Below are 27,979 nucleotides of genomic sequence, written 5' to 3'. Positions count from 1 at the left end.
GATTGAGACTTGAGAAACGAGCCCGCATTGAAGCAAGAAAGAAAAGTTTAGAGAAAAAGAAAGAAAAATTTCTTCAGAAAAAGTTTCCACATCTTTCTGAAGCCCAGAAATCAAGTCTTATCTAAAATGTCTGAATTCTTAAGTTGCCATTTTGTTTTCCTTTGATAAGTCTATATACAAAAGTAAATGTGTATTAAGTAATTTTATAAAGAAATTGTGTTTTTAGTCAAATGACTATCAACTCTTTTAAGAATTAATATGCATGCTAACTCTGGAAGTGGTCATGCTTCTGCCAAAATTTTTTAAAAATCAGGTATAAAGTTCAGATACCCACTTTATAAATTCTGACATCTAAACAGACTTTAATTAACATCACCTGTACCCTGGGGAGGGAAAGTAATGTCAACTGCTATAGCAGAGGCTGTAAGGTCGTTTTGGATCCAGGTAACATTTTTACTATTATGTTAATAGCATATGAAGGGGGTGTGGATATTACTGTTAATAAACAGTGAGTACTTTCACTCAAAATCATGATAAATATATTTAGTCCTTAAAGTAGTTAAGTCATAACACAACAATAATTCAAAAAAGTATTTCTGGAATGGCTAATAATTTTTATTTAACTTTGCAAGCCTAAGGTAAAAAGCATAGGCAATAAGTTTTACTAGTCAATAAAAACCAATTCTACTAGTCACTGGTAACTGACATACTAAACAGAGTTGGAAAGCATTTTACTGAAAGCAAAATATTTAGAGAAAATAGACATTTATACAAAATTATAAAATGCTTGTAATAAGAATAAGTGCATTTCAAGGAAAGCACAAACTTATCTTAATTTATAGAGCCAGTTAAAGCCTTAAAAAATTTAAGTGGAAATTGAAATATGCAAAAATGTATAAACATTCTACAAAAGATGGTCATTCTTTTCCTGAGTATACTAAAGCTATGAAACTTAAGGTGACACAGGAAGGTAGAGCTTTGGGAACTCTTCAAGGGCATTTCCTTTCTACACACTGTTTCCCTCCTTCTTCATATTCTTGTTTGGAAATCCACATCTGTTGAAAGGTACCCTATAAAATGGAAAGAAAAGTTATATACTGTGCCTTTTTATTAGAAAATACTTTTAAATATCTTTTCACAACTCCCAATCTTTAAAGAACCCTTAGGCCCCTCCCCCAAACAGTCCTCCATCACTCCCCTATTTCAGCCCTCCTCCAGAACACCCAAAGACACTATTTGGAAAGAATATTAAGTCTTCCTATTCACACGGAGGCTTTAGAAAATGGCTGTGACAGGAAGATGGGAGGTTTAGCTATGATGGCTTGCTGCCAACCTACGACAACAATAGAAACTGTCATTGGAAGGCTTGATCCCAGTACAGAATTGAAGAGCTATACCCTAGCACTTGACTAATGGCAGCACTTAGATCTCAAAAGTGCTCATCCATCAGGACTAGGATAGTTTTGCAAGTACACACTTGATAGTACATAGGCACTATAGACAGTGGAAAGGAGGAAAATGACCCGAGGAGGAAGGAGCCTAAGCTACATTAGTAATAAAACATATAAGTAGGACAAATTCATTCCCTAAGATTGACCCTATTCAAGTGGATTCATGCATGGTACTCCATTTTGATCTAAGATCTAGTAAAAGACTGCAAATAGAACAAATACATAAGAAAACATTTACTAGCTTAAAAATGTTCAGTATAAGTACTTCATGACATTTACTTTGGCTGCTCTGAGGTGAAGGGGAAATTCTACCCAGTCTAGGGTTGCAGGTAAGTACAAGGACTTTTTCTCCTGATTCAAAGCAAGCACCTGTCAAAGCAACATGCAAAACCCAGCACTATGACTTCACCATTTGCCCCAAGAGCCAACTCCTGATTTCTTCTACCTCCCCAAGAGGCCAGGGAGCAACCAGGACCTGAGAAGGAATGATTTAATTTTAAGTGTGCTACAGAGAAGTCCTGACCAGTGCCAATGGGACTATGAGAAGAGGTGTGAGTAAGTTAGTAAATTCCCACCTTTGAGAAGGGAAATTGAAATTCGGCTGACAAATAGCCACTGATAAGGCACTGAAGCATTTTGTTAAATTAGAACATGTGAAACTGGTATTATTAGGTCCTCTACTCATCTGATAGTTATAAAATACAGAGATAAATGATGCACTGGAATTATTCTTAGTCTTTTTACTATATTCACTGGTACACTTAAGTGAAATCATTCAATAAGACTATTTTTCAGTTTACTAACCAAAGATGCTAGAATCGAGCCTCCAATCCATGAACTAAACCTCCGTTCAACTGTTGTATTATTTGCAATCAATTTCAACCGCATACTCTAAAATAGAGGGAAAATTAAGTATTAGTACAATCAAAACAGATGACTCAATTCAGAAAATTCAGTTGACTGCCTAATGACGTTCAAACACCAATTATATGTGATTATTTTGCAACAGCTAGGCTAATCGTAGGCATGGGTTGAATTACTGTATAAAGTATTTTGACTAAACTACTTTGTGGCTTTTAATGTATAATATTTAATAATAAATTATATACTAAAAAGTATGGCATTCGCAGTTTATATCCTAGGATAGCAAACACATACTGAATACTTATAAATCAGATACTTTGCTAAGTCCTTCATATATTATTTCATTTCTTCTAACACCAAATCTGTCATCCCAACCTGCTACCCATTCTATATAATCCTCAACTTGCTAGCTACTACTCTTTTAGGCCTTCACGCTGTCCTAATCCCTTCCTATCTAAGGTCACTCCACCCCCCTCCACTTCCAAATCAAAATGCAGACATCAGATTTCAGGTTAAGTTTTTCATTCATATTGATTTCCTCCCAAATTAGTGTTTATATTTTGAACTCTCTTGATAAACACAGTTTATGGCTCAGTACTGTCCCTGTCTCCCTATATCAGGAGATCTTCCCCCTACCTAGGACTTTGTTTCTGGGGAAAGTTCTCAAATTGCTGATACTTCCCTATTATTTTATATGAACACATAGTTTGAGTCTTTTTCACAGTGAATAAATGTGTATGTTTTGGGGGTAGAATATGTGATACAGGAGGGAGGGGGTGCTGGAAGCAGGAGGGATGAACATGGATTTTTGTAGGTGAGGAACTGGTTGATATGGATCACAAGGAAATTTTTTTCCCTGTTATTGCATTGATTTTTAATTGCCTCCTAAATGACAAGGATAATACCTAACTGCTCTTGACCAGAGCTTGGACAGCCCAGGTCTGTATATTCATTATTCTGGGACTTCCTATCAAATCTAATTAAAGTCTTTTCCAGGTCAGACTATATCTCCAAGAATGTAGTAAATACAAGTCAGGTGTCAATCCTGTGCCTATTATCAATATTTAAATAACAATATAACAACTTAAATAACAATTCTAAAAATGTGCCATATGTAAAATGTTCCTTTATGGGGCGCCTGGGTGGCTCAGTTGGTTAAGCGACTGCCTTCGGCTCCGGTCATGATCCTGGAGTCCCAGGATCGAGTCCTGCATCGGGCTCCCTGCTCAGCAGGGAGTCTGCTTCTCCCTCTGACCCTCTTCCCTCTCATGCTCTCTCTCATTCTCTCTCAAATAAATAAATAAAATCTTAAAAAAAAAAAAAATGTTCCTTTATATGAGAAACAAAAAAGACTCCCAAATATACAAATTCTATAGATACAATTAGGGCCCATGTAACCCTTAATAAGTTTCTTTTAATGTAATAACTAATACAGAGTAACATACAAAAAACTACTTGATAGAAGTTTTAAAATCTAAAGATTATGACTACTACTCTGTTATCAATGTGTACCAGATCTTCTCCCCAAACCACGTTCTTCTAATCCTTTTAAAATCCTTTTTAAAATTGTCATAATGCACCCAGTGATCTTTTTAAAACAAACATAGGAGTTCTGCAGTCCTCTGCCAAATTTTATCCCAGAGGTTCACTATTAATAAGCAACATGACCTAGTACCTATCTGTGTGGGTGTAATTGTGTCCCCCAAAGAGATATGTTGAAGTTCTAGTCCCTGGTACCTATGAATGTTACCTAATTTAGAAATAGGTTCTTTGCAAGTGTGATTAGGATACAAATTAAGGACATATTGGAGCAGAGTGGGCCCTTAATCCAATAGGACAGGAGTTTTTATAATGAAGAGAATAGACCCACAAGAGAGGACTGCCCTATGACAATGGAGACAGATTGAAGTGTTGGAACTGCAATCAGTAATCACCGGAGGATTCCTCGTAAACCATCAGATGCTAAGAGGGAAAAGAAGAATTCTCATGGGTATGTTTCAGAGAGAGGAGAGCCTGCTGACATGTTGATTTCAGACTTCTGGCTTCCAGAACAGAGAGAATAAATTCCTGTTGTGTTAAGCCACCCAGTTTAGTTTGTGGTACTTTGTTATGGCAGCCCTAGGAAATTAATAAACCATCCATCCTCCCAGCCATATCACTCTTCCCACTTCTTTTTTTTTTTTTTTTTAAGATTTTATTTATTTGACAGAGAGAGACACAGCGAGAGAGGGAACACAAGCAGGGGGAATGGGGGAAGGAGAAGCAAGCTTCCCGCGGAGCTGGGAGCCTGATGCGGGGCTCGATCCCAGGACCCTGGGATCATGACCTGAGCCGAAGGCAGGCGCTTAACGACTGAGCCACCCAGGTGCCCCACTCTTCCCACTTCTGCACAGACTAAACCAACTATGTTGAAATATCAGAATATGCCATCTTCCCTTCATAGTTTGCACATGGCATTCCCTCCACCTAGATGTCCTTTCATAAATTACCAACCAGTTGGAACTCCTATTCATTCAGTTTCTTCATGAGGGAGTTAAGTGCTCGCTCTACAGTGTTCCCTAGAGTGCCTGGTTCATGACCTACTAAAACCACTTAGCACATTATAGTCTTTATGCATGTCTATTCCTCCTAGCAGACTGAGCCCTTAGTGGGCAGGGATTATAGTTTATATCCCCTAGTGCCTAGCAGACAACAGGTACTTAAATATGGAATCAATGAATAAAAGATTCAAGTACAAGAGTCATCTATGAAAAGAGGTCATCTATGAAAATTTAAGTAACAAGGGCTATTAACCTTTTTTTAGGTAATACTGTATTAGGCACACACAAAATAGCAATCTACTACTGAAAAACAAACCTTATCTATAAGGTTACACCAGTGATGACACACAAGACTGAAGAATACTACTAAAGAACAAACAAACTTACTGGGGGAGTTTTCTGAGAGAGCTCTCTATTCAATCTGTCAGTAAAGCTCTGTATTAGCGTGTTTCCTCCTGCCACTATAACACTTCCATAGAGACCCTAGGATTAAAAAAAAAAAAAATTAGTTCCAAATGTTTCCAACAGTTTTTTTTTTTTTTTTTAAGATTTTATTGATTTATTTGACAGAGAGAGAGAGACAGTGAGAGAGGGAACACAAGCAGGGGGAGTGGGAGAGGGAGAAGCAGGCTTCCCGCTGAGCGGGGAGCCCCACGCGGGGCTCAATCCCAGGATCCCGGGATCATGACCTGAGCTGAAGGCAGATGCTTAACGACTGAGCCACCCAGGCACCCCAGTTGTTTTTTTTTTAAGATGTTATTTATTTACTTGAGAGAGCACAGAGGGAGAGGAAGAAGCAGACCCCTGCTGAGCAGGGAGCCTGATGCGGGGCTCAATCACAGGACCCTGGGATCATGACTTGAGCCGAAGGCAGCCGCTTAACCGACTGAGCCACCCAGGTGCCCCTGAATCTAGAGTTTAAATAAGATATAATCAATCTAATAATTAGTATATATATAATATGGAGTTAGTATATAAAACTTGGCAAAGCACAAAAAATATGAAGGTTGAGTCTCTAAACTCTATGTAAAAGTTACATAATTTAAACCCATACCTTCCTAAACAATAAAAGTAGCAAAATTACACAAGAAAAATCACCAATAATATATATTTTGGTTTGTCACGTTTTAGGAAATCTCTAGAAGAGCACTGTCTGTCCAAAAGAACTTTCAGTGATGACAGAAATGTTCACTATCTGCACTGTCAAATAGTAGCCGTTAGCTACATTTACAATGTGGCTAGTGCAACTGAAAAATGGAATTTTAAATTTTTACTTATTTTAATTTAAATTGTCACATGTGGCTGGCAGCTTCCACACTGGACACCATAGCTCTAGAGTTCTGCATTTTTCCTTTTCCACTACTTCATGATTTTACACATTCTAAAATGGACTTCAAAGTCAATGGCCAAAGTTGACAACTTAAATACTGATCTGGGGGTACTTCCTTACCCAAAAAAATACCTTTACACTGTAAGCAGGAGGCTGACACTTACTGGTCTGATATCAATATCGCACATTCCAACACTTGTAGTGACAACGTGACTGACTCCCAGCATTGTATTTCCTGATAATCCCTACAACAAAATAAAAATTAGTAGTTAACAGAAGAACTTCAAACAACACACCCAAAAATATCTAGTCAGTGTTATTTAGGTTTTATAATTACACAAGATCTTCACATATATGGGACAAGTCAAGCTAATTATGAAACAAGCTTTTATACCTTTACATTGGAAGGGTCAAATAATCCTTCAGGAATCTTTAACCGTTCTGCTCCAAAGTCACAGTTGTACCCATTGGGGAATTCATAATGAACAGTTGGCATCTGTGCAGCTACTCTGAAAACATATTAAACAACATTACAAAAGACAAAAAAAAATCCTGCTCAAAATATAAACTAAGAAATTATCAACTTGTAAGAAAGCAGAGTGAGAATATCTTTCTTTTATGCTAGTCAGTGTTTCTTACCATAACTTTTTACCTTTAGACCAGTTAAGCATATTCTGCAATTCTTTAACTAAACAAATCGATTTCTCTCCTCATTTATGAAGTATTCAGTGTTTAGAAGTTTAGTATGAAGGTTTTAATGAGCTATTATAAATCTTGTAGATAAGAAAACATACTGTTCATCATAAGTTGAATCTGATACTTGAAGTACTGAAGCTTGAAAGTCCTGGATAACACACTATGGATTAAAAAAAAAAAAAAGTTTTTAAGAAACAAGGTTATGGAGATTTGTCTTTGCAATCTATACTTTTGTAATATTATATTTAAAATACTTTTTTTTTTTAAAGATTTTATTTATTTGACAGAGAGAGCGATAGCGAGAGCAGGAACACAAGCAGGGGGAGTGGGAGAGGGAGAAGCAGGCCTCCCGCTGAGCAGGGAGCCCGATGTGGGACTCAATCCCGGGACCCCGGGATCATGACCTGAGCCGAAGGCAGACGCTTAACGACTGAGCCACCCAGGCGCCCAATTTAAAATACTTTTCTTAATGAAACCAGACCATGTTCCTGGATGGCAAAGTCATTTCAAGGGTATAAGTCTATCCAGCAAGGACTCAGAGTATCAAGAAACCCAACTCTAAACATTTGCATTAGAAACTATATTATACCACATTTAAATTAACAATAATTAGGGCGCCTGGGTGGCTCAGTTGGTTAAGCGACTGCCTTCGGCTCAGGTCATGATCCTGGAGTCCCAGGATCGAGTCCCGCATCGGGCCCCCTGCTTGGCAGGGAGTCTGCTTCTCCCTCTGACCCTCCCCCCTCTCATGCTCTATCTCATTCTCTCTCTCAAATAAATAAATAAAATCTTAAAAAAAAAAAAAAAAGAGAACATAACTGAGCCATACTAGCAGGTCTCTACATACTAAAACCATTCCCTATCTTAGACGAAAAATGTACAGAATACATAATGTTTGTTTTTACTCCAAAACCAAAGTTCCCTCCGGGTCTTATTGTAATCCAAATGAATACATATAATAGTTTGTTGAGATAATTTGTTTGACAAATATGAAAAGCATCCCTTTCCTCTCAAAATAAGCTATTATTTTTGTTTGTAAAATACCATTAAAACTATAAAGTGCTCAGGGTACCTGGGTGGCTCAATTGGTTAAGCATCCAACTTCAGCTCAGGTCATGATCTCAGGGTCCTGGGAGTGAGCCCTGCATTAGGCCCTGCACTCAGTGGGGAGCCTGCTGCTCCCTCTCCCTCTGCCCCTACCCCCACTTGTGCTGTCTCTCTCTCAAAATCTTGAAAAAAAAAAATACAAACTGCTCACATTCTACTCAAAAACGTATAGCCTATAATAGTTTTATAAAGAGAATAAGGGTACTTACATTACACATGTAATTGTGCCAAGATCTTGTAACCTGTGGCAATTTCTCTTTTCTTTTCCAGTTCGCTGGAGATCCTTCACGAACGGCTTCCTGAGTACCAAGAGCATGTGCTAGGTTAATAGAGTTCACAACATGGGGGTGGGGAGTTAGAAATAAATCCCAAAGAGAAAATTCAAGCATCACTTACTTTTGATGCAATCATATATGGAGGAATCAGTTCTATATTCATTTCTTGGAAGAGTTCTCTGCATTGCATAGTAATGAAGTCTCCAGCAAGAGGGGATTTCACAATGCCTATGAAAACAGATTAAACAAGGCTAAGACAGCATTAAATCCAAGCTCCTTGGGACAAATTCTTCTGTGTATTTATATATGAATAATTTTTTCAAGTAGAATTAACTGAACTATCCCTCTAAGCATGAATGAAGCCATGCATCAGTTTCAAATATACATTATAAAGATGTTTTAAAAACTCTTAATAAAGAGACATTATTTGGAAACTGATATGACTTGATAGTCCAATTCACTGCTCTGTTATCTACGTCTTCATGACAGCTAACATCATCTCAGCGTACCCTCATTAAATCCATTTACCTTGCTGAAGGACATAGCCATCGTGAACTGGAATTGCAGTGGTATGAGTGGCTCCACTGTCCAAAATAAGCCCAGTAGAACGACCATTAGCAAATCTAGTTTAAAGCATTAAGGAAAAGAAAGTATCAAGGCTTGTAAAGGGAAAGTTTTATTAAGGCATTCTTAAACATGTGTATTATGGCTTAAAAGGTGTTAAAGTTAATCCACGGATGAAAACTGGTGTCAAATAACTGGCTTAAAGACAAATGACAACAAGCAGCACTTCCAAAATGATGGTGAGAGGGAGGCAGGGAAACCTTTATCCCAGAGAGACATCTATTAAACTGGTCAAAATTAGCACAATCATTCAAAGTCTCTGGAGACAAATGAAAAGACTTCTATTTAACAAAATCTACAGAAACTCAGTAAAACGGTGGGAGGCTGTGGCATTTGAGCTAGGAACTAAAACCATTCTCCACATAGGTTAAAGAACAACCATTTCAGCAGTGTGGCAGTTCCCACAACTCAATGGGAAAGCTATTCCAGGTGGATTCAACAGCCAACAAATATTGGCAGACCCCATCTTCCACAGCTCTGTGCTGCAGAAGGCATGTGTCACATGAACCTCATAAACCAGTACGTAGGAGGAGGGCCATTCACTTGGTCATCAAGTATTTACTGAGCATCTATTAGGTGCCTAGTGTTAAGTCTGGTACTGAATAAAGGAAGGTATTCAGTCTGGCCCTGGCCCTGACATTCCCAAGCACAGAAGGCACAAAAAGGTGCTCCTAAATGGACTCCGCCCTGAAGGATATCCTGTTTAGTAGAGACCAGTAACCTGTGAAAAGAACAACTCAGGGTGCCCCGGGGTTGTAATGGAGAGCCCACCTAACCAACCCTGAGGAAATCTAAATGTAAGCTAGGGAGGAAAACACAGGGAAGAGAGAGGAACTTGTGGAAAGGGCAGGCGGCAAGAGGGTACAGTGAGGCCAGCAAAGTGCAAAGTAGTTCAGCAGAGCCTGCAAGAATGTTGAAGATGATTCTGGCTTAAAGCAGCCTGCAATTAAAGATGATTATTAGAGGGGAGTAAAAAGAATGGGCAAGGTAAGAGGAAGGGTTGCAGTAATCCCAGAAATAGCTTGCACTGAACGCAGTGGCAGTGGAGAGAGAGAAATCAATGGATTTGAGAGGCAGTGGGGAGAAAAAAAAAAAAGGTCTTGATGACTGACTAAATTAGAAGGGGTAAAGAGAAAGACTTCTAGTCTGCGCAACTGCGAGTAAGAAGATATAAAGAAGGAGGAATAAATTTGAGGGGAGAGAAGATTAATTCAGCTTTGACATAATGAGTTTAAAGTGCTTCAACAGATAATTAATACAAAAAGTTCTAGTAGGACAGCTGGATGTGTGCCTGGAGCTCACAAGAAAGATCTGGGATACAAAACAGATACGGATTTGGAATTTGTTAGTGTAGAACTGGTATCTGAAGCCAAGGAAATGGATAATTTAAACCAGAAAGAGCATGTCAAGAGAGATGAAGGGCTAAGGGCAGAAAACCAAGCAATGCCTAAGAATGATCACAATCAATGAGAATCAATGGCCAGAAAGACAGGTTGGTGATTTATCTTTGCTAGTACTGGTACTCTACTGACCTCTGGTCAACTATATACATAAACATTAATCTGATGCTCTATTAATACAAAGTGACAGATGCAGTAATACCAGACTAAAAAGTGGCATAAAGGTATATGGACCTTCCTATAAATAACAAAATCTGGACAAATTATCTTAAATGACCATTTTAAGATAAAGTGTTCAAAAGCAGTCAAAATTCAGCCAAAATTTACTCTCATAAAACTGCAACTGGAAGGGGTAAGAAGTTCAAGTTGTAGCTTCCTTGCCTGAAAGTGCTCCCCACCTCCATGGCTACGGTTGGGAAAGCAGTGGTGGAAAACTGCAACTTTACCACCTTGAGTGAACAGAGAAAGGAGTTCAGGGCTGGAAGAAAAGCTGGACAGGTAAGGCAGAAACCCTAGAAGCCAGAGAACACACAGAAGGGGTCAAACCCAAAATCAGAGTATAAAATATACCCACATCTCTGACTACTGCTAAACTCTTCAGGGGCAGGACTTCAGGGGGCCCAACAAAAATAGAACAGAGAGTAATCCACTCTGCAAAATCACAGCAGCTAACTGCATTCTCCAACAGTATGCAGCTTGGACAGCAGAAGGCCCTCTTTACTAGCCTGAAGTGTCAAGAGGACAGGGCCTGAGGTTGGCAGGTATGAGAACCCAGCTATCAGTTAAGTCAGATAAAACAATGCTATCCTTCTCACTAATATTTTTTGTTTTGGAAAATATATCTTTTTCATAAAAATGGTATTTATGTTAACCTTAATGGGTCTTTTTTGGTCATATTTAAGTGAATAAATAAATGCTAAAACAATTTTCAGTTGGGGCACCTGGGTGGCTCAGTTGAGCACCTGACTCTTGGTTCTTGCTCAGGTCATGATCTGGGGGTCCATAAGATAAAGCCCCGCATTGAGCCATGCGTACATCAGGCCCCCGCAGGCATCAGGCTCCAAGCTCAGCTGGGAATCTACTTCTCTCCCCATCTCTGTGCCCTTCCCCCACCTCACACACCTGCTCACTCTCATAAATAAATCTTTAAAAAAAAAAAACAATTCTTAGTTTTAATTTCTCACAGTGATCCTGACATATAATCCACATAAACAAAATCTTGGCAGTCCGTGTAAAGGAGGGCGCCTGGGTGGCTCAGTTGGTTAAGCGACTGCCTTCGGCTCAGGTCATGATCCTGGAGTCCCGCATCGGGCTCCCTGCTCGGCGGGGAGTCTGCTTCTCCCTCTGACCCTCCTCCCTCTCATGCTCTCTGTCTCTTATCCTCGCTGTCTCAAATAAATAAATAAAATCTTTAAATAAATAAATAAATAAATAAATAAATAAAGTGTAAAGGAGTCCTGAAGCCATACAAAATGTTTGAGAGGTCAAAACAATTTTTAGAATAATACTAAGATGTTATTTGCCTTTTTCACTCCCACCCTCTCATGAGTGTATATGCAACTCTTCCAGAGACCATGTCACGTGTGATACAGAACAGACTGAACTCAAAAGACAGATATGAGAATCCAACATCTGCTATTAAGCCTGACATTAAAGAGATCTGAAAATATGTAAAATAATTCCACTCTTCTCATAATTTTTTGGGTTTCAGAAATCAACTGATTTTCATTAAAATATTTTACATTAACATATAATGATTTATTATTAATTTACTTAAACTAAGAAATCTAATTTTTTTGGTTTCTATTTTAATTTCCAATATGGTAAACACTGCCAGATACAATCCACATAAATAAAAGCTCTGGATGTAAAAGGTTTGAGATCCACTGGGCTAGAAGAACATAGTAAAAGGACACCAGTCAGCTAAATCCAGAAATGTAGGAAATTCTACAGGACAATCTACCTCCTTAACAGACAGATAACAAGAGAAAAAAAGGGTCAGGGGGAGTAGAATCTATAGATTAAAAGAGACATACTGAACAAATACAACGTATGACCCTTCTTCAGATCCTGACTCAAATATACTACACTGTTTTTAAAAAAAGTTGTGATTACTTCTTTTTTTGTCTTTAGACACATGGTAAAATCTTTTAGAGATACATGCTAAAGTTTCTATGGATAAAATTATACCATGTCTGGGATTTACTTCAAAATCATAGTGGGAGGGGGAGTGGGCAGGGTTATAACTACTACTAGTTAGCTATGTGTTGAAAACTGAACTGTGTGATAGGCACATGGAGGTTCAATATAACATTCTATCTTCTTTTGTGTTAGAAATTTTCCATAATAAAAGGTTAAAAAAATAGAACAATGCCCCATTCTGTTTACACACTCCTTGTAAGGAAGTAGCCAAACAGACCTATATTCAAAATCAGTAAAGCCACTTTTAAATTGTGGACTTGAACTAGTTTGCTCACTTCAACCACGTTCCTCAGAGGGTTATTATGAGTATTAAATGAGATAATGCACACAGTGCTAGCTAGCATTCTCCAGCCTCTACTCAAAAACCTGCAATGCTATACTAGAGTCTAAAGTTCAAATTTTAAAAATCTAACATGCAAGGTCTCTACAGTTTGACCCAAACCTATTTCCACAACTCCTTCTGAAGTCTAATAGAAATCTTCAACTATAAACTAAGTCACCGGAAAGAATACTTACACTTTCTACCTCCACACTTTCACTAAAATCATCTCCAAAACACAGCACTAGGGACACCTGTGTGGCTCAGTCGGTTAAGCGTCTGCCTTTGGCTCAGTTCATGATCACAGGGTCCTGGGATCGAGTCCCGCTGAGCAGGGAGCCCGCTTCACCCTGCCTGCTGTTCCCTTGCTTGTGCTTGCTCTCTCCCTCTCTCTCCCCTGGTCAAATAAATAAAATCTTAAAAAGAACACAGCACTATAGACAATGTTAGATTACAGTTACCACAGTGATTCTCATATATATGTAAAATTTACTTGAATTTTTTTTTTTTTAAAGATTTTATTTATTTATTTGAGAGAGAGAGCACATGAGAGGGGGTAGGGTCAGAGGGAGAAGCAGACTCCCTGCTGAGCAGGGAGCCCGATGCGGGACTCGATCCAGGGACTCCAGGATCATGACCTGAGCCGAAGGCAGTCGCTTAACCAACTGAGCCACCCAGGCGCCCAAAATTTACTTGAATATTACAGCAATCCAGGGAGGTATATGGCATAGATGAGTAAAAAGTAAAGCTAGGTTTTAAGTACTTAATTCAAAAATCACAGTTTGTAAGCATTTCAACTTAAACTCTAAATACAGGGCTCCTTCCCCCACATCATACAAATAACTTCTATTCTCTGCGTAAAGATTTTTTTTTTAGGATTTTTTTAATTTTTTTATTGTTATATTAATCACCATACATTACATCATTAGTTTTTTGTTTGTTTTTTTTTTTATTTATTCATGAAAGTCAGAGAGAGAGAGAGAGAGAGAGGCAGAGGCAGAGGGAGAAGCAGGCTCCCCGCCCAGCAGGGAGCCCGATGCGGGACTCGATCCCAGAACCCTGGGATCATGACCTGAGCCGAACGCAGACGCTTAACCATCTGAGCCACCCAGGCGCCCCTACATCATTAGTTTTTGATGCAGTGTCCCATGATCCATTGTTTGTGCATAACACCCAGCGCCCCATGCAGAACGTGCCCTCTTTAATACCCATCACCAGGCTAACCCATCCTCCCACCCCCCTCCCCTCTAGAACCCTCAGTTTGTTTTTCAGAGTCCATCGTCTCTCATGGCTCATCTCCCCCTCCGATTCCCCCCCTTCATTCTTCCCCTCCAGCTATCTTTTTTTTTTTTTTCTTAACATGTAATGTATTATTTGTTTCAGAGGTACAGATCTGTGATTCAACAGTCTTGCACAATTCACAGTGCTCACCATAGCACATACCCTCCCCAGTGTCTATCACCCAGCCACCCCATCCCTCCCACCCCAACCCCCACTCCAGCAACCCTCAGTTTTTTTTTAAGATTTTTATTTATTTATTTGACGGAGAGACAGCAAGCACGAGCAGGGAGAGCAGCAGGCAGAGGGAGAAGCAGGCTCCCTGCTGAGCAGGGAGCCCGATGTGGGACTCAATCCCAGCACCCTGGGATCACGACCTGAGCCGAAAGCAGACGTTTAACCGACTGGGTCACCCAGGCAGCCCTTAAAGTACTATTTAAATCAATTATTTACCTTTTAAGAAGAATATTACATTACAAATTCTTTGAGATAAGGACATAGTATTTCCTTGTCTGTCCCTTAACATGTCTACGATAAATATGTGATTTTCTAAAAATTGGTGATTAAATCTTAAGTGAATTTATAGGTAATTTCCACTTTTCTATGGTAATGAGAGAGGAGAACGGAAATGGCAATCTTTGAACTTATTTAATCCAACTGGCTTAAACATTACCTTCTATTCACACTCCCCTCCTAAAAACAAAATTTTTAAAAACCTTGTCAACAAGCAGGATTTGAGCATTTCTTTCTTATTTCCCTAATAACTTCTGGTATATCTATTCCAATAAGAAATACTGAAAGACAGCTACAAAGGGAGAGAGAAAAAGCCAAAGAACTGGCTCATGTCTTCCTGCTGGGGGCATTCTCTTTAACGGCAGCACCACATTTACTTTGAAAGAAAAGCTGATTATTATTCTTTCAAGGATACGCTGTCAAAACTGCAGTTTTGCAAAGGAAGAATGCAGGGATGTTGTAGTGTTCAAACATTAACTCTGTCAGTTTCTCTCTTTTTGCTCTAGTATTCCACTTGAGAAGAGGGAAAAAGAAATGCAAGTTATTTACTGTTTAAAAACTAAAATGTTGATTTCAAGATTCAACATAGTACTATATTAACAAAGATGTAAACTTAATATTAAAAATAGAATAGAGTACCACAGAAAATAATCTTCATATATATGTATATTTCTATTTATTTGTAAATAAATTTAGTAAATATAAATTAAAATTTATCATTTAATAAGTAAAATTATCCGTTGCCATGAACTCTACAAGTTACTGACTTTTCAAAGTACAAGAAAATCACGATTCTTATAAACAAACATAAAGTATATTAAATCTTAAGAGTGAATCTAGTAATTTTAAACCACCAAATTTTCCTACTTAAAAGGAAACTAGGAAACAAAATACTGATAATTTATGATCGTTATGCTAGCCTGCTGGGCTCTTTGGACTCTGTACCAAATTCATTTCACAAGAGACTTCGGTCTAGTAATTTCCAGCCCTAGCTCCACATTTGACTTCTCTCCTGGAGAGCAGAGTATAAAAGCAGATATGCCCTGCCCCTGGGGCATAGGGACAATTCATAAACCCAAATGGGAAGCAGCCCAAGGAAATCAAATGTTAAATAAATCCCTGGGAAAAAAAAAAAAATATCAAACCCCATTTAGGGTGCTTTGTTACTGTTCTCTGAATATTTTAATTACTGAAATAATAAAAATTATAATAGTATAGAAAAATTAATCCCCTTTTCCCTAATTTTCAAAATTCAAAATATGAACTTCTATGCCTCTTTAAAGAAAAATAAAACATTCTTCGAATTAGTTTAAAAAACAACAACTACAGAAACTCAGCAAAGAAAGTTTGTCTTACCGGTGCTTCTGACATGAGAACAGGATGCAGGCTGGCTTCTGATTTGACATGCATTTTGTAGGTATGATCCAAAATAGCCTGGAAACTATCCCAGTCTTCAACTACAATATAAGATTAACACCTTGAAAACAATGCTTAGTTGAAGATGAATACAGAATCTTTTAAGAGACTGTTTCTACAGTTTAGCATTAACACTTAATATACAGAACCTACTTATTTCAGAGAGATTTACTTCATAATATAGTACTTTATATAGACATCATCTTTGTTTTCTATAAATATGGAAATTCTTTTTGGTTGCTCCAGTCCCCACAGCATCACAACCCTTAGACCTGTCCCAAATGTAATTAGTGATACCAAATAAATATTATTCAATAAGTACTTACTAGAGGCACAGTATGCAATTCAAATGGTAAGAGAAAATACAAAAGAATGGTATGATCTAGATCTGATATTCAAAAAGCTTATAATCTACTTGAAAAAAAGATTAAAAGATTAAAAAAAAGAACCCTCAGGGAATATAATATGCCTTCAATTTGGCTTCCACCTAAACATTCCATCAAAAATGCATGCATAAGTCACTAATGACCTTCTAACAGACAAATCCAGCAGAAACTTCACATTTGTAATATTGCTTGACCTTTTTTTTTTTTTTAAAGATTTTTATTTATTTGATAAAGAGACAGCAAGAGAGGGAATACAAGCAGGGGGAGTGGGAGAGTGAGAAGCAGGCTTCCCGCCAAACAGGGAGCTCCACGCAGGGCTCGATCCCAGGACCCTGGGATCATGACCTGAGCCAAAGGCAGATGCTTAACGACTGAGGCACCCAGGCGCCTCTTGACCTCTTTAACATTATCTGACATTACTGACTGCTCAAGAGTTTACAAACTTGCTCTGCCACAGTCCAAAGAAGAATGTCATGACTTGTACAACATACTCCCATAGGCATATGAGGATTTTGTTTGTTTTAGTCAATGAACTTTGTCAGTCACTCTAACTTTTCCCTTCTTAGTGTAAATCTCAATGTCACAGCTGAGAACAATGAGAATGAATCACTTCTATGCTTCCAGAACTTGTTCTTCCCTTGGCCTTCTGCTGAGTATTTATTCTCCTACATCCCTAACTATTCCTTCTCATTCTCTTTCATGGGCACACTTTCTTCTCTTCGGTTAAATACAGAACAAGCTCTGACAAGGAACCCCATCCTCAACCCGTGTCTCGTATTTCACACTTTCTCGCTATTAAAATGCAACTCCGTGTCTTAAAATTTTTCTCACCTGCTTACTACAACAGCACCTATATTCAAATACTTTGAACGCAATAACAAACTCATTTACATGCTGTACAGAAAAAAACTCTTGGCTGGCATCCAGGAACTGGCCAGTTCCCTACATTGATATAAAACTTCCCCTAAATGATAAGGCTAGTTCACTGAGCCTAAACTGTTTGTACAATGTGGTTTATGCTGAACACCTTCTTTCCCTTTGGGAGCCTTGGATTTTTAGTACATGCGAGGCACAGGGTCCCTACGTGACCACCCCCAGTAAAAATTGTCTCTAATGAGCTCCTGTGGTAGGCAATACACATGTTGTTACATCTCGTCGCTGGACGAATTAAGTACATCCTGCCTGACTCCACTGTGAGAAGACTCTGAGAAGTTTGCACTGGTTTCCTCTGGACTTCACTCCATGCCCTTTTTTCCTGTCTATTTTGCTTTGTATCCTTTCAGTGTAATAAATTTTAGCCATGAGTACAACTATAGGCTGAGTCCTGTGAGTCCTTCTCGTGAATAACTGAACCTAAGAGTGATCTCAAGTAATATACTTGCCTTTTAAGACCATAAAACTTGCTCCTTCCATTCTATCCTACTTCAGTGCATGGTACCCAATCACCCCAATCAAAAATTGAGGAAACTTTTTCAACTCTTCTCTTTTCACCTCTTTGGTATTTCTCAAAGCCACCTCAGGATCTCTACCATCAGTTATAAAATTTCAACGCTCTTCACTTCTCATCTGAATTCTCACCTCCCTAACTGATCCTCCTGTCTCTATTAACTCTTTCCAATCTAGCCTACATATTGCTTTTAGAATCATCTCTCCAGCTGACAAATATGAACATTTCATACCTCCGTTTAAATTCCTTTGGGGTTACCTTTCAGAGTTGCCAGCTTAATATACCCTTTGCATGGTTTACAAGCCCTATTATGACTGCTCTCTGCCCACCTTTCCTGCAACTGGTCCTAATGGATCCACTCTTACAGCCATACTTAATTGATGATCTTTCTAAACATGTACGCTTCTTACACAGCTCCACCTCTTTACATATGCTGGTTGCTCTCCTTTACCCAGCCTTCCAGTCAGGCTAATCCTTATTTATTGATCAAGATCCAGTAAAAAAGTTACCTCCTTTATGAAAACCATCAATGACCCCCAATGACAAAGTTAAATACCTCTTCTCTCTAATCCCACTGCTTATCAAACATAGCTATAACATTTATCCTACATATTTGTATCTATCTCCCCTGTGAGTCTGTTAAGGAAGAGGAACATGTTTAATGCATCTTTGTATTCTCAGTGCCTGGAACATCAGCTTGTGGAATAAAAACAACAAAATACCCGATATTCGACTTACAAGTTTTAGCTCTAAAACATAGCATGTATACTCTATAAATCAAATCCACAGAAGCAAACATCGTACCCATCCCATTTTTTAGTGGTGAAATGGCCTCCGTGTTCTCCCTGGGAACACGCAGGGCATTAGTATCTATGTAATAGGTGGGGCCGCCTTGTTTGCCTTTATCGCCGTCTATCTCCATCAGTGTGCTTCCATCATCTCTTTCTACCACCATACCAATAGCTGTGGGGAAATCCACCTGGAAGAGTCAAGAACATGATATACAAGTTTTACCTGCTTTCATCAAGTAGTCATTTTTTTCTAACTAAAGTCTTACTATAATTGAGTCAGAATTTCTGCATGAATTTAATTCTACATAAATGGCCTTTTCATATCCAATTAACACTACACTTACCTTGGGACAGTCTTCACCAGCATAACCAGCTCTCACAGTATAGGATCCAATATCAAAAACAAGAGCTCCAACTTCATCTGAAAAGATGAAAGGATAATTAACATTAACAACCTACAGGTATCATATGAAAATTAAGAGTACTTAATGTGCTTAAAATGAGAAAGTATGTAAAACCTCTATTACAAATTAAAACAGGTATTACATTCACATTATTACTAGCTTGTACCTAGTTTTGAATACACCTTAAAATAAAGATGCATTTAGCTATAACAAGTCATAACTGTATATCAGTATAGTTCAATCAGGAATGAGATGGTACACTAAACTGGGTAATTTGCAAGAGTTTACTTATTAAAGGGACTATTTACAAAGATATAGGCACAATACAGGAAAACCAAAAGGGATAGTATGATACCCTAGCACTAATAGTAGAGATCTGTTACCACTCTTAGAACTGAAGAAACAGGGGCACCTGGGTGGCTCAGTCGTTGGGCGTCTGCCTTAGGCTCAGGTCATGAACCCAGGGTCCTGGGATCAAGCCCCGCATCGGGCTCCCTGTTCCACGGGAAGCCTGCTTCTCCCTCTCCCACTCCCCCTGCTTGTGTTCCCTCTCTCGCTGTGCCTCTGTCAAATAAATAAATCAAATCTTTAAAAAAAAAAAAAAAAGAACTGAAGAAACATGGAGAAAGAACTGTTACCAGACCCCAGAGACAGTTGTGTTTGGAGGGCTACCTCACAGGAGCTGTGACTTCAGTTAAGGGATGCAGTGAGCCATGGCTAACCCCGAGGGGAAGAAACCAGACTAATAAATATGCCAACCTCTCTGTTCCCCCTCTCCATTGGCTCGGGTGATCTCACAATTTGTCACCCAAACTGGGCCACTTCCGAATGCGAAAAGGGTTCCCTATTAATCGTTCTACCAGGACAAGAGGCATAAAGCATGAAATATGGTTACCCTACCATGGGCCAAACTAGAGGGTAAGAGACCCACTGAGGCAGTCTATAAGGATCAGCCTTTAAGGGCACAAAGAGGGTGGAAATGGGTGGAAAGTAGATCTGGAGGGGCAAAGGGAAGATATGCAGTATACTTAGGTATCATTTTTTCATATGTTAAGGGAAATAATATCCTATGCAATTAGAGAAGAAACGTAGCAAAACTCCAAGAAAAAGAGGGACTCTGAAGGATAAGAGTTTAAGATATAATTATACAGGCCAAGTAAAAATCACTAAAATGAAGTTATCAAACTTCGCACATTTCAAAGATTTTTACTAAAGTTTAATGCTGAGGAAGAAAGCTGGTAATTTTTTTACACATTCATATTCAGAGAAAAGCCTCTAATTATTCTTTAAAAATATTTCACCCAAAACAGAATGCCTCCAAAAACAAAACACTTGGGTTTTCCAGGCACTAATTTTTCAAAGAAGAATTTTTTTCAATCATTAAAAAGAATAAAGAACTGGGGCGCGTGGGTGGCTCAGTCGTTAAGTGTCTGCCTTCAGTTCAGGTCATGATCCCAGGGTCCTGGGATCGAACCCCACATCAGGCTCCCTGCTCCACGGGAAGCCTGCTTCTCCCTCTCCCCCTGCTTGTGTTCCCTCTCTCGCTGTGTCTCTGTCAAATAATAAATAAAATCTTTAAAAAAAAAAAAAGAATAAAGAACTATTATTTACCTCCATTAAATTGGCAAAATTCATCTGATTAGACCAAGTGTTGTCAAAGATGTAGGGAAAGGAGCTCCTACACATTTGTTTATAAACACGTTTTGTAAAGATACAACCACAATGCACAATTTAGTCACATGTTCTAAAGTTGAAAATGTGCATACACAGAAATTACACTTTTATCTTCTCTAGAGACACTCTCTCACACATATCACAAGGAGACATGTTTTAGAATGTTTACTAGCTATATGACCTTGGGTGATTTCTAACCTTTCTGCCTCAGTTTCCTCATATGTAAATGTGCATAATAGTTCCTATCTCATAGGATGCTCTAATAATTAAATGTGTTAAACGCTATAATGCATGTAAGCACCAAAACAGTACCTGCACAGAATAATCACAGTAAGTGGAAGCCGCTATTACCATTATTATCACCACACTGCTCGTCACAGGAAAAAAGAGAAATAATCTAATGGTCTCTCAGTAGGGAAATAAACTATAATTTATTCACACCATGAGATACTATACAGCAGTTAAAATGGTCTAGATCTATATGTATTAATATGGATAAATCTCCAAAAAATGACTAGTTTGAAAAGCTAGTTACTATACACACACACACACACACACACACACACACACGTTATGATACTGTTTAATTCATATGGACACACAGAGTAAAAATATAAAATCTGCATGGGGTCTGGGAAAGTTGCCTACAACTTCAGTTCTGTGGCTACCTCTAAGGAGGGAGAGAAGGGGACTCTATATCAATAACATGCTACTTCTTAAAATATCTCAGGCAAATACAGTAAAATATTACATCTATTTATCACATATAAATTTAACACATACTTTTAGTATGTTGGAAGTACTAAAAATTAAGTTTTAAAATGAAGAAAAATCAGTGATTATACAGATATTCGTAGTTAAGAGATGGTGTCCTTACAGAATAATGATCTCATTTTTAGTCAAATAAAATGAAGAGCCACCTATTTTTATTTCTAATCTGAAAGGAAGTTTCTGCATTTATTACATTTCCCAAAGTAATTATCCATTCTCTATACAATTCTCTGATCCAAATTATTCTGTCTGAAAGTAGGGGAAAAGCAGAACACTGCATTTTTTGTCACCACAGCATGTACACTCAAGTACAAATAGTAAAGTTACCAATGAATATGAATTAATAAACATTAACACTGACTAACCAGAATACTGGCTAAAGAAATGTCCTAACTAAATAAATGAATTGCCTTGCCTGGTTAACCAAAATTTTCAATTACTGTTCTCAAGGATCAATCTTTTGTCCTACGCCAGGGATCTTAACCTTTTCTGTATCATGGACCTCTTTCACAAAGCTCTGGGCTGAACTGTTTCCCCCTAAAATTCATATGTTGAAGTCTTAACTCCTAGTACCTTAAAACACGACTGTATTTAGAGATAAGGTCTTAATTTAAAGAAGCAATTAAATTAAAATGAGATCATTAGGATGGGCCCTAACCCACTATGACTGGTGTCCTTGCATGAAGAGAACATTTAGACACAGATACATAGAGGAAAGACCACGGGAAGACAAAGGGAGAAGACAGCTTGTATAAGCCAAGGAGAAAGACCTCCAAAGAAAACAACCCTGCCAACACTTTGATATCAAATTTCTTGCTTCCAGAATAGAGAGAAAATTAATTTGTTATTTAAGCCACACAGTCTGTGGTACTTTGTTACGGCAGACCTAGCAAACAAATACAGACACGTTAGGAAACTTATGACTCCCTTCTTAGAATGTTTTAAAATAGGTTATAAAAGAAACCAATTATAATATAGTTCTACCTGTGGATTACTTAGGGAGGCCAGGAACCCCTTCCTTAATTCATCCTTTCACAGGTAATCTGCTCCACTCCTACAGCCTCAACTTCTACCAAAATATTAATAATTTCAATCTCAAATCTCTCTCTCAAGCCCTCACCTTCATCTAGCTAGATCCATATCTCAAACTTTTTTTTGTAAACATCACAAACAAGATTTTTTATTTGTTACCATTAAATGTCTAAATTTTAAACAGATTCTTGGACTGGTGGCTCATATCCATCATATCCAATTTCATCAGGGGCACGTGGGTGGCGCAGACGGTCAAGTATCAGATTCAATTTCCACTCGGGTTGTGATGGAGCCCCCCCCCCACCCCCCCCACCCCCCCACCCCCTCCCCTGCTCTGTGCTGGGTGCAAAGTCTGCTTAAGACTCTCTCTGCCCCACCCTACACCACCCTCCCCAGTGAATGCGCACACACGCTCTCTCAAATAAATCTTTAAAAAATAAAAAGTAAAAATAAATGCAACTTCATCATTCTGCAGATTAGCAAGGCTCACTTCAAAAACATGATCCTTAGGCTTTCAGATGTGATTTTGGTTCCATTGAGTTCTCTTGACTAGTGTTTTTCCAGTATTTCTTACACTGAACATAGGTGGTGCTTTCACATCAGACCAATTTTTCTTAGAAAATAGATCAACTGCTTTCTTCTTGGCTCCCTTTCTGCCACCTTTCTTAAGGCACTTGTTCTTACCAACCGCCATGGTGCTACTCAGAGAGCCAAAAGGTCGTATCTCAAACTTCTTGGTGTACAACATCAATTCCTCCTGATGTCCCACTGGTACCTCAAATTCAGTGTATCTGAAGCACTGCCTTCTTTTCCCCATCCTACCTAACCTAATCTCAGCAGTGCTATCACAATTAGTGGCCTAGTCAGCAGAGGCAGAACACTGAGAAATGTGAATGTCTTCAGATTTTCATACCCCTCATCAAGTTTTGCCAAATATTTCTGCTAAATATTTCCCAATTACTTTCCTCTTTACTGCCATTGCCACTGTCTTGAGTCAAGCTCTTCTTTTAAAAGATTTGAGAGTACAAGGGTGTGGACACACACACACACGGGGGGAGGGGCAGAGGGAGAGGGAGAGGGAGAGAATCTCAAGCAGAGTCCCTGAGAGGGGCAGAGCCCAAGGGGGGCTTGATACAATGACCGTGAGATCATGACCTGAGCAGAAACGAAGAGTTGGATGCTCAACCAACTAAGCCACCCAGGCACCCCTTGAATCAAGCTTTTATCTCAACAGGGAATTATTACAATTCCCCATAAGTATTATGCTTCCCATCTCTTCACCTTCTCCAACCCCTTTCAAACTGCTGCACTGTTATCTTTCAAAATTGTAACTCTGAACATAAGGGTACATATATCCTTCAATGAAAAGAGAGCATCCCTCAGTGGTTTCCCATTCAAATCATTTCACCCAGTTGATACTCAAGGCTTAGCAAAATCTGACCGTAGTCTCGTATCCCACCTCACATTCTAGCATTACTGGATAATGTTGTCTCCGAAACACACCATGTGCTCTCACTAAGCTAACCTTTGCATATACTGTCCTTTACTCTTCTTCCATCATCCCCATAACCTCTCTTGTGAAGTCCTCTGACTCCCCCACACTGAGTTAGTAACTCTCTTGTCTGCTCTACCTTTGTAACTTCTATATATTGTCATTACTGAACACACTATGTTGAATTAGTTACCCTTTCTCCTCAAGTCACCCAATTCTCATCATAGGATATAGATGATAAAATGCACCATTACTTCATGCATCAGTAAGAAAAAAACGCATGCTGCCAATTAAACTCTGCCATACCAATTAAACTCTGCCAAATCATCAAGAAATATTCCTTGTTAATTAGACTGGAATTAATTTTGTTTTAATTTTAAATATGTAAAATAGAAAAACCTCCACAAAAAAAGAGAAATATTCCAACTTCAGCTCTTTAAATATGGGGGGGAGGGGAATGTACAACTAAAAATGGATAAAATACAGTGTCTATTTATTTGACTGACTCACCCATAAGACTAAGCTTCTTGGAGGCAGAGGCTATACCTATACCTGCCTGGCACATAATGAGCACTCAAAAACATTTTTTTTTTTTTTAAATGAAATGAAAAATCTATCAATTATGCTCCTGTCCTAATTAGATGGCAAATTATTTTTTTAATTTTTTTAAATATTTTGGCAAACTAGACATAGAATTTTAAACTGAGTGAGACTCTTGCTTCTTTGAATTTTGCATCTGCTTATTTTCCTTTTTCAAAGGATGGGAAATAGGTCTATTTCCTGTACCTTGTTTTGTTAAAAACAAAGTACCAATGAACCCAAAATAGGAGAACGGCAAAGGGAGATAGGAGGCTTAAGCCATAGCCATGGAGGTCTGGGTATTTATTTTTTATTATTATTATTTTTAAGATTTTATTTATTTATTTGACAAGAGAGACAGAGAGAGAGCACAAGCAGGCAGAGTGGCAGGCAGAGGGACAGGGAGAAGCAGGCTCTCGCTGAGCAGGGAGCCCGACGCGGGGCTCGATCCCAGAACCCTGGGATCATGACCTGAGCCGGAGACAGCTGCTTAACCAACTGAGCCACCCAGGTGTCCCAGGTCTGCGTATTTAAAAACCAGGATACAATTTCTAATGGATAAAAATCCTCAAGACTTGGATCTCTTTGCTACTAAAAACACTGTTTTCACTTTTCTGAGGATGCTGATGTTTTTCCACAGAGTAAATGGCTTCCAAGTTTAGAGGTGTGGTGATTTTTCTGGGAAAACATGAAGCAATGGTGGCAATTTTCTAACCTGGTCTTATATGATAAGGTCCAATATGATACTGAAAAAGGCAAATGACTTTGGGAGAAAGCAGGAAGGTTGTTTTATTTTTTTGTTTGGACAAGGATACCCCAACTCATGGGGATGATGGTTTTGAGAAAATTTTAAGGTTAGAGATTTGGGGGTAAGGGGTGCAGGAATGATGAAACACAATTTATCAAATCTGAACTGTTTATTTTTACAATGCAAGTTTGAAGTAAAGGAGAACCACGAAAGATGGTCACAGGAGCAATGAGTAGGCCCAGAAATCAGAAAGTATGGAAATCCGGATGAATTATGCATTATACCCAAAGCTAAAGATCAGTGTCAGATCTAGTCAGAAATCATTATTAGAATGAGATAGCTATAAATTTTAAAATTTAAACTGCAAAGATCTTTTAAATTAAGCAAGCAACTTAAAAATACAGCTTACTAAGTTAATTACACAAAACCTAGGTGGGAGGTTTGGTTTCTTTTCACAGTACACCCTTTGGAAAATATGACCTACTATAAATACTGGTCATACAGGGGTAACTCAAACACAAAACCATACACTTATTTTTGTGAGTTTTAAATATTTTATATATGAAACAGGCTTTAAGACATATTCCTCTCCATAAGCAAATGAGACACAGGACGTTTATTCTGAATACCTAAACCATACACGAATATGCTGTAGCTATATAACTGGAAAATGACTTACGGAGAAACAACCAAAAAACTATTTTTAAAATGGGAAAGGGTTTTATTGAAATGCCTTTTTCTTCATCCCAGAGATTCTTGTTCACCACTTATTAGGAAGTTATGTAACTCTGGGCCAGTTACTTAATCTTTCCCATACCTTATTTTCTTATTCCATTATACGGGGATAGCAGTATCATTTCCCATGGCTGTTGCAGATTGAGTTAATGCACATATTAAACGCAACACAGGAAGTCTCTGGAACAGCTCTTAGTACAAAGTATGCACTCAATTAATGTTTGCTGCTGGCATTATTAGTATCCATTTCTACCTCAGTCAAATTAAACAATGCTTTCTAAGGAAAAACTCATGAACAGCTTCTAGGTCCTTGGATCAGTGAACCTAAAGGTCAAAACGGAGTCAACAGCCTCTGTGAGCAAAGGCACAAAGACCTAGTTTTTTGGTCAGGATGGCATCTTCAGATGGGAAAGAGTAAATCATGAAGATCCACTAGGCTTTGAGTAAAAATGGGGAACTACTGACTCTCACATTTGAGAAATCAAAAGCAAGAACATAAACGGGGAAGAAGGGGATGAGGATCAGCATATTACCGCAAAGAAACTCAAGCTACATTCCAAAAACTACTAAGAACTTTGAAAACCTCATTTTTATCCCTTACCTGTAAAATGCCATCCTCTTCAGAAACACTAACCTTACTAGACACAATGACAAAAGCAACACTTTAGATTTGTCTCCTTGTTCTCTAAACTCATCAAACACCGCAAAAACCAGAATCATACATCAGTGCTTCCTACCTATCTAGCAAGAATGAAAGCTCTGATTCGGTATATTTCAGGTGGGGCTTGAGATACTGCATTTCTAAAAAGCCTGCAGGTGATGCTGACACTGCTGATCCATGGACCACACTTGGTGTAGCGAGTGTATCATTATCTCACTGAACCTTCACAACCACCCCACTGGGTAGGGATTATCATTCCCAAAACGAGGAGCCTGAAGTAACTTGCCCAAGGCCAAGTCGCTCCATAAATGGTGAGACTGAAAGTACAAGCCAGGTCTGTGTAACTGCCAGGCCGGTGCTTATCTTTCCACCACACCGCAGCCGACCCAAGGACAACATCTTTAAGTTACAGGTGTTCCCACGAGTAACTCTGGAGCACCCACAGTCAGCAAACAGGCAGAAGTTAATGGAAGGTGTAAGGCAACAGAGCACGGAACAAGAGGAGGCTGCGTCCTGAGGAGCCACCACTCCTCCAATCAGTGGTACCTCTCGCGGCTCGCTTTACGGTCCACGGGTCGTTGTGGAAACCCTCGGTCCACGCTTGCAAACTGCTGGGACCTCCCAAGTTTAACGCGCGCGCGCGCCCCAATGTAGCCGAGTTATGGAGACACCCGGGAAGACGCGACCCTGCGGCCAGCCACTCAAGCCGGGGCTCTGCGGGCCACCCCCCAGGATGGAGTGCCCGCCCAGGCGGAGGCCGGCACGCACCCCCAAAACCCTGCTCCTCCGGGGGCCGAGGCTGGAAGGAACCGCAGGAGGAGGCGGCGACTCCGGGCGCCCGAGGCTCTTGCCGAGCCGGGTGGGCTCCGGGGGCGGGCAGAGCACGGGGCGGGGATGGGGCGGGGAGGCTGGGGTCCAGAGCAGGGGAGACCGGAAGGGGCCGCCGGGGAGGGGAGGGCTGGGGGCGGCGGTTACAACCCCACACGCCAAAAAGGCGCGCTCTCTCGTCCGGCCGCACTCACTCACCTCCCCCGTACACCCCGCCGCTCATGGCTGCTCTCCGCGCGACTCCTACGCTAAAGGCTACCGGGCGAAGTGACTGCGACGGCCGCGACTGCGGGTCCCGAGAAGCACTAGCCCCCTACCCCCTTAACTTCCACCGCCACCCCCCTCAGGCAACAAAGCGGCGTCCACACAACCCGAAGCTCAGTCACACTTGCTGTCTGCTCTTATCAGCCAATCAT

The 27,979-nt window shown here is 39.4% G+C and overlaps 2 protein-coding genes across 10 annotated transcripts in view; one reads left to right on the top strand and one right to left on the bottom strand.

Annotated features, from left to right (window-relative positions):
* Positions 1-8,701, top strand: part of MRPL47 (mitochondrial ribosomal protein L47) — a 38,698-nt gene extending 29,997 nt beyond the window's left edge. For 4 of the 6 annotated variants that reach the window (XM_034999393.1, XM_034999430.1, XM_034999419.1 and 1 more), the window contains one exon: positions 2-2,569. In XM_034999393.1, the coding sequence (XP_034855284.1) occupies positions 2-125 (124 nt within the window). In that variant the 3' untranslated portion in view covers positions 126-2,569. Of the gene's footprint in view, position 1; positions 2,570-8,258 lie in introns of those variants that run through there. The other 2 variants (XM_034999402.1, XM_034999410.1) reach the window with 2 other exon arrangements.
* Positions 594-27,979, bottom strand: ACTL6A (actin like 6A). Of its 4 annotated transcripts, none has more exons than XM_034999360.1 (14): positions 27,762-27,979; positions 18,984-19,060; positions 18,653-18,827; positions 15,956-16,056; positions 15,015-15,112; positions 8,792-8,886; positions 8,385-8,491; positions 8,198-8,287; positions 6,980-7,041; positions 6,580-6,694; positions 6,350-6,430; positions 5,243-5,338; positions 2,256-2,342; positions 594-1,070 (listed from the first exon to the last, which is right to left on the bottom strand). In XM_034999360.1, the coding sequence occupies exons 1-14, from the start codon at positions 27,784-27,786 to the stop codon at positions 990-992; spliced, it is 1,290 nt and encodes a 429-aa protein (XP_034855251.1). In that variant the 5' UTR covers positions 27,787-27,979; the 3' UTR covers positions 594-989. The 4 variants fall into 4 exon arrangements, with proteins under 4 accessions (XP_034855251.1, XP_034855257.1, XP_034855272.1 ...); XM_034999366.1 differs by having other exon boundaries at positions 18,749-18,827; positions 27,762-27,936; XM_034999381.1 differs by lacking the exon at positions 27,762-27,979 and adding an exon at positions 26,676-26,696.

This window comes from Mirounga leonina, unplaced genomic scaffold, assembly GCF_011800145.1.
Source record: "Mirounga leonina isolate KUSES-001 unplaced genomic scaffold, KU_Mleo_1.0 Mir_115, whole genome shotgun sequence".
Taxonomy (NCBI): Eukaryota; Metazoa; Chordata; class Mammalia; order Carnivora; family Phocidae; genus Mirounga; species Mirounga leonina.
The sequence above is the reverse complement of the archived record's forward strand: the minus strand, read 5'-3'. Positions and strand labels throughout refer to the sequence as shown.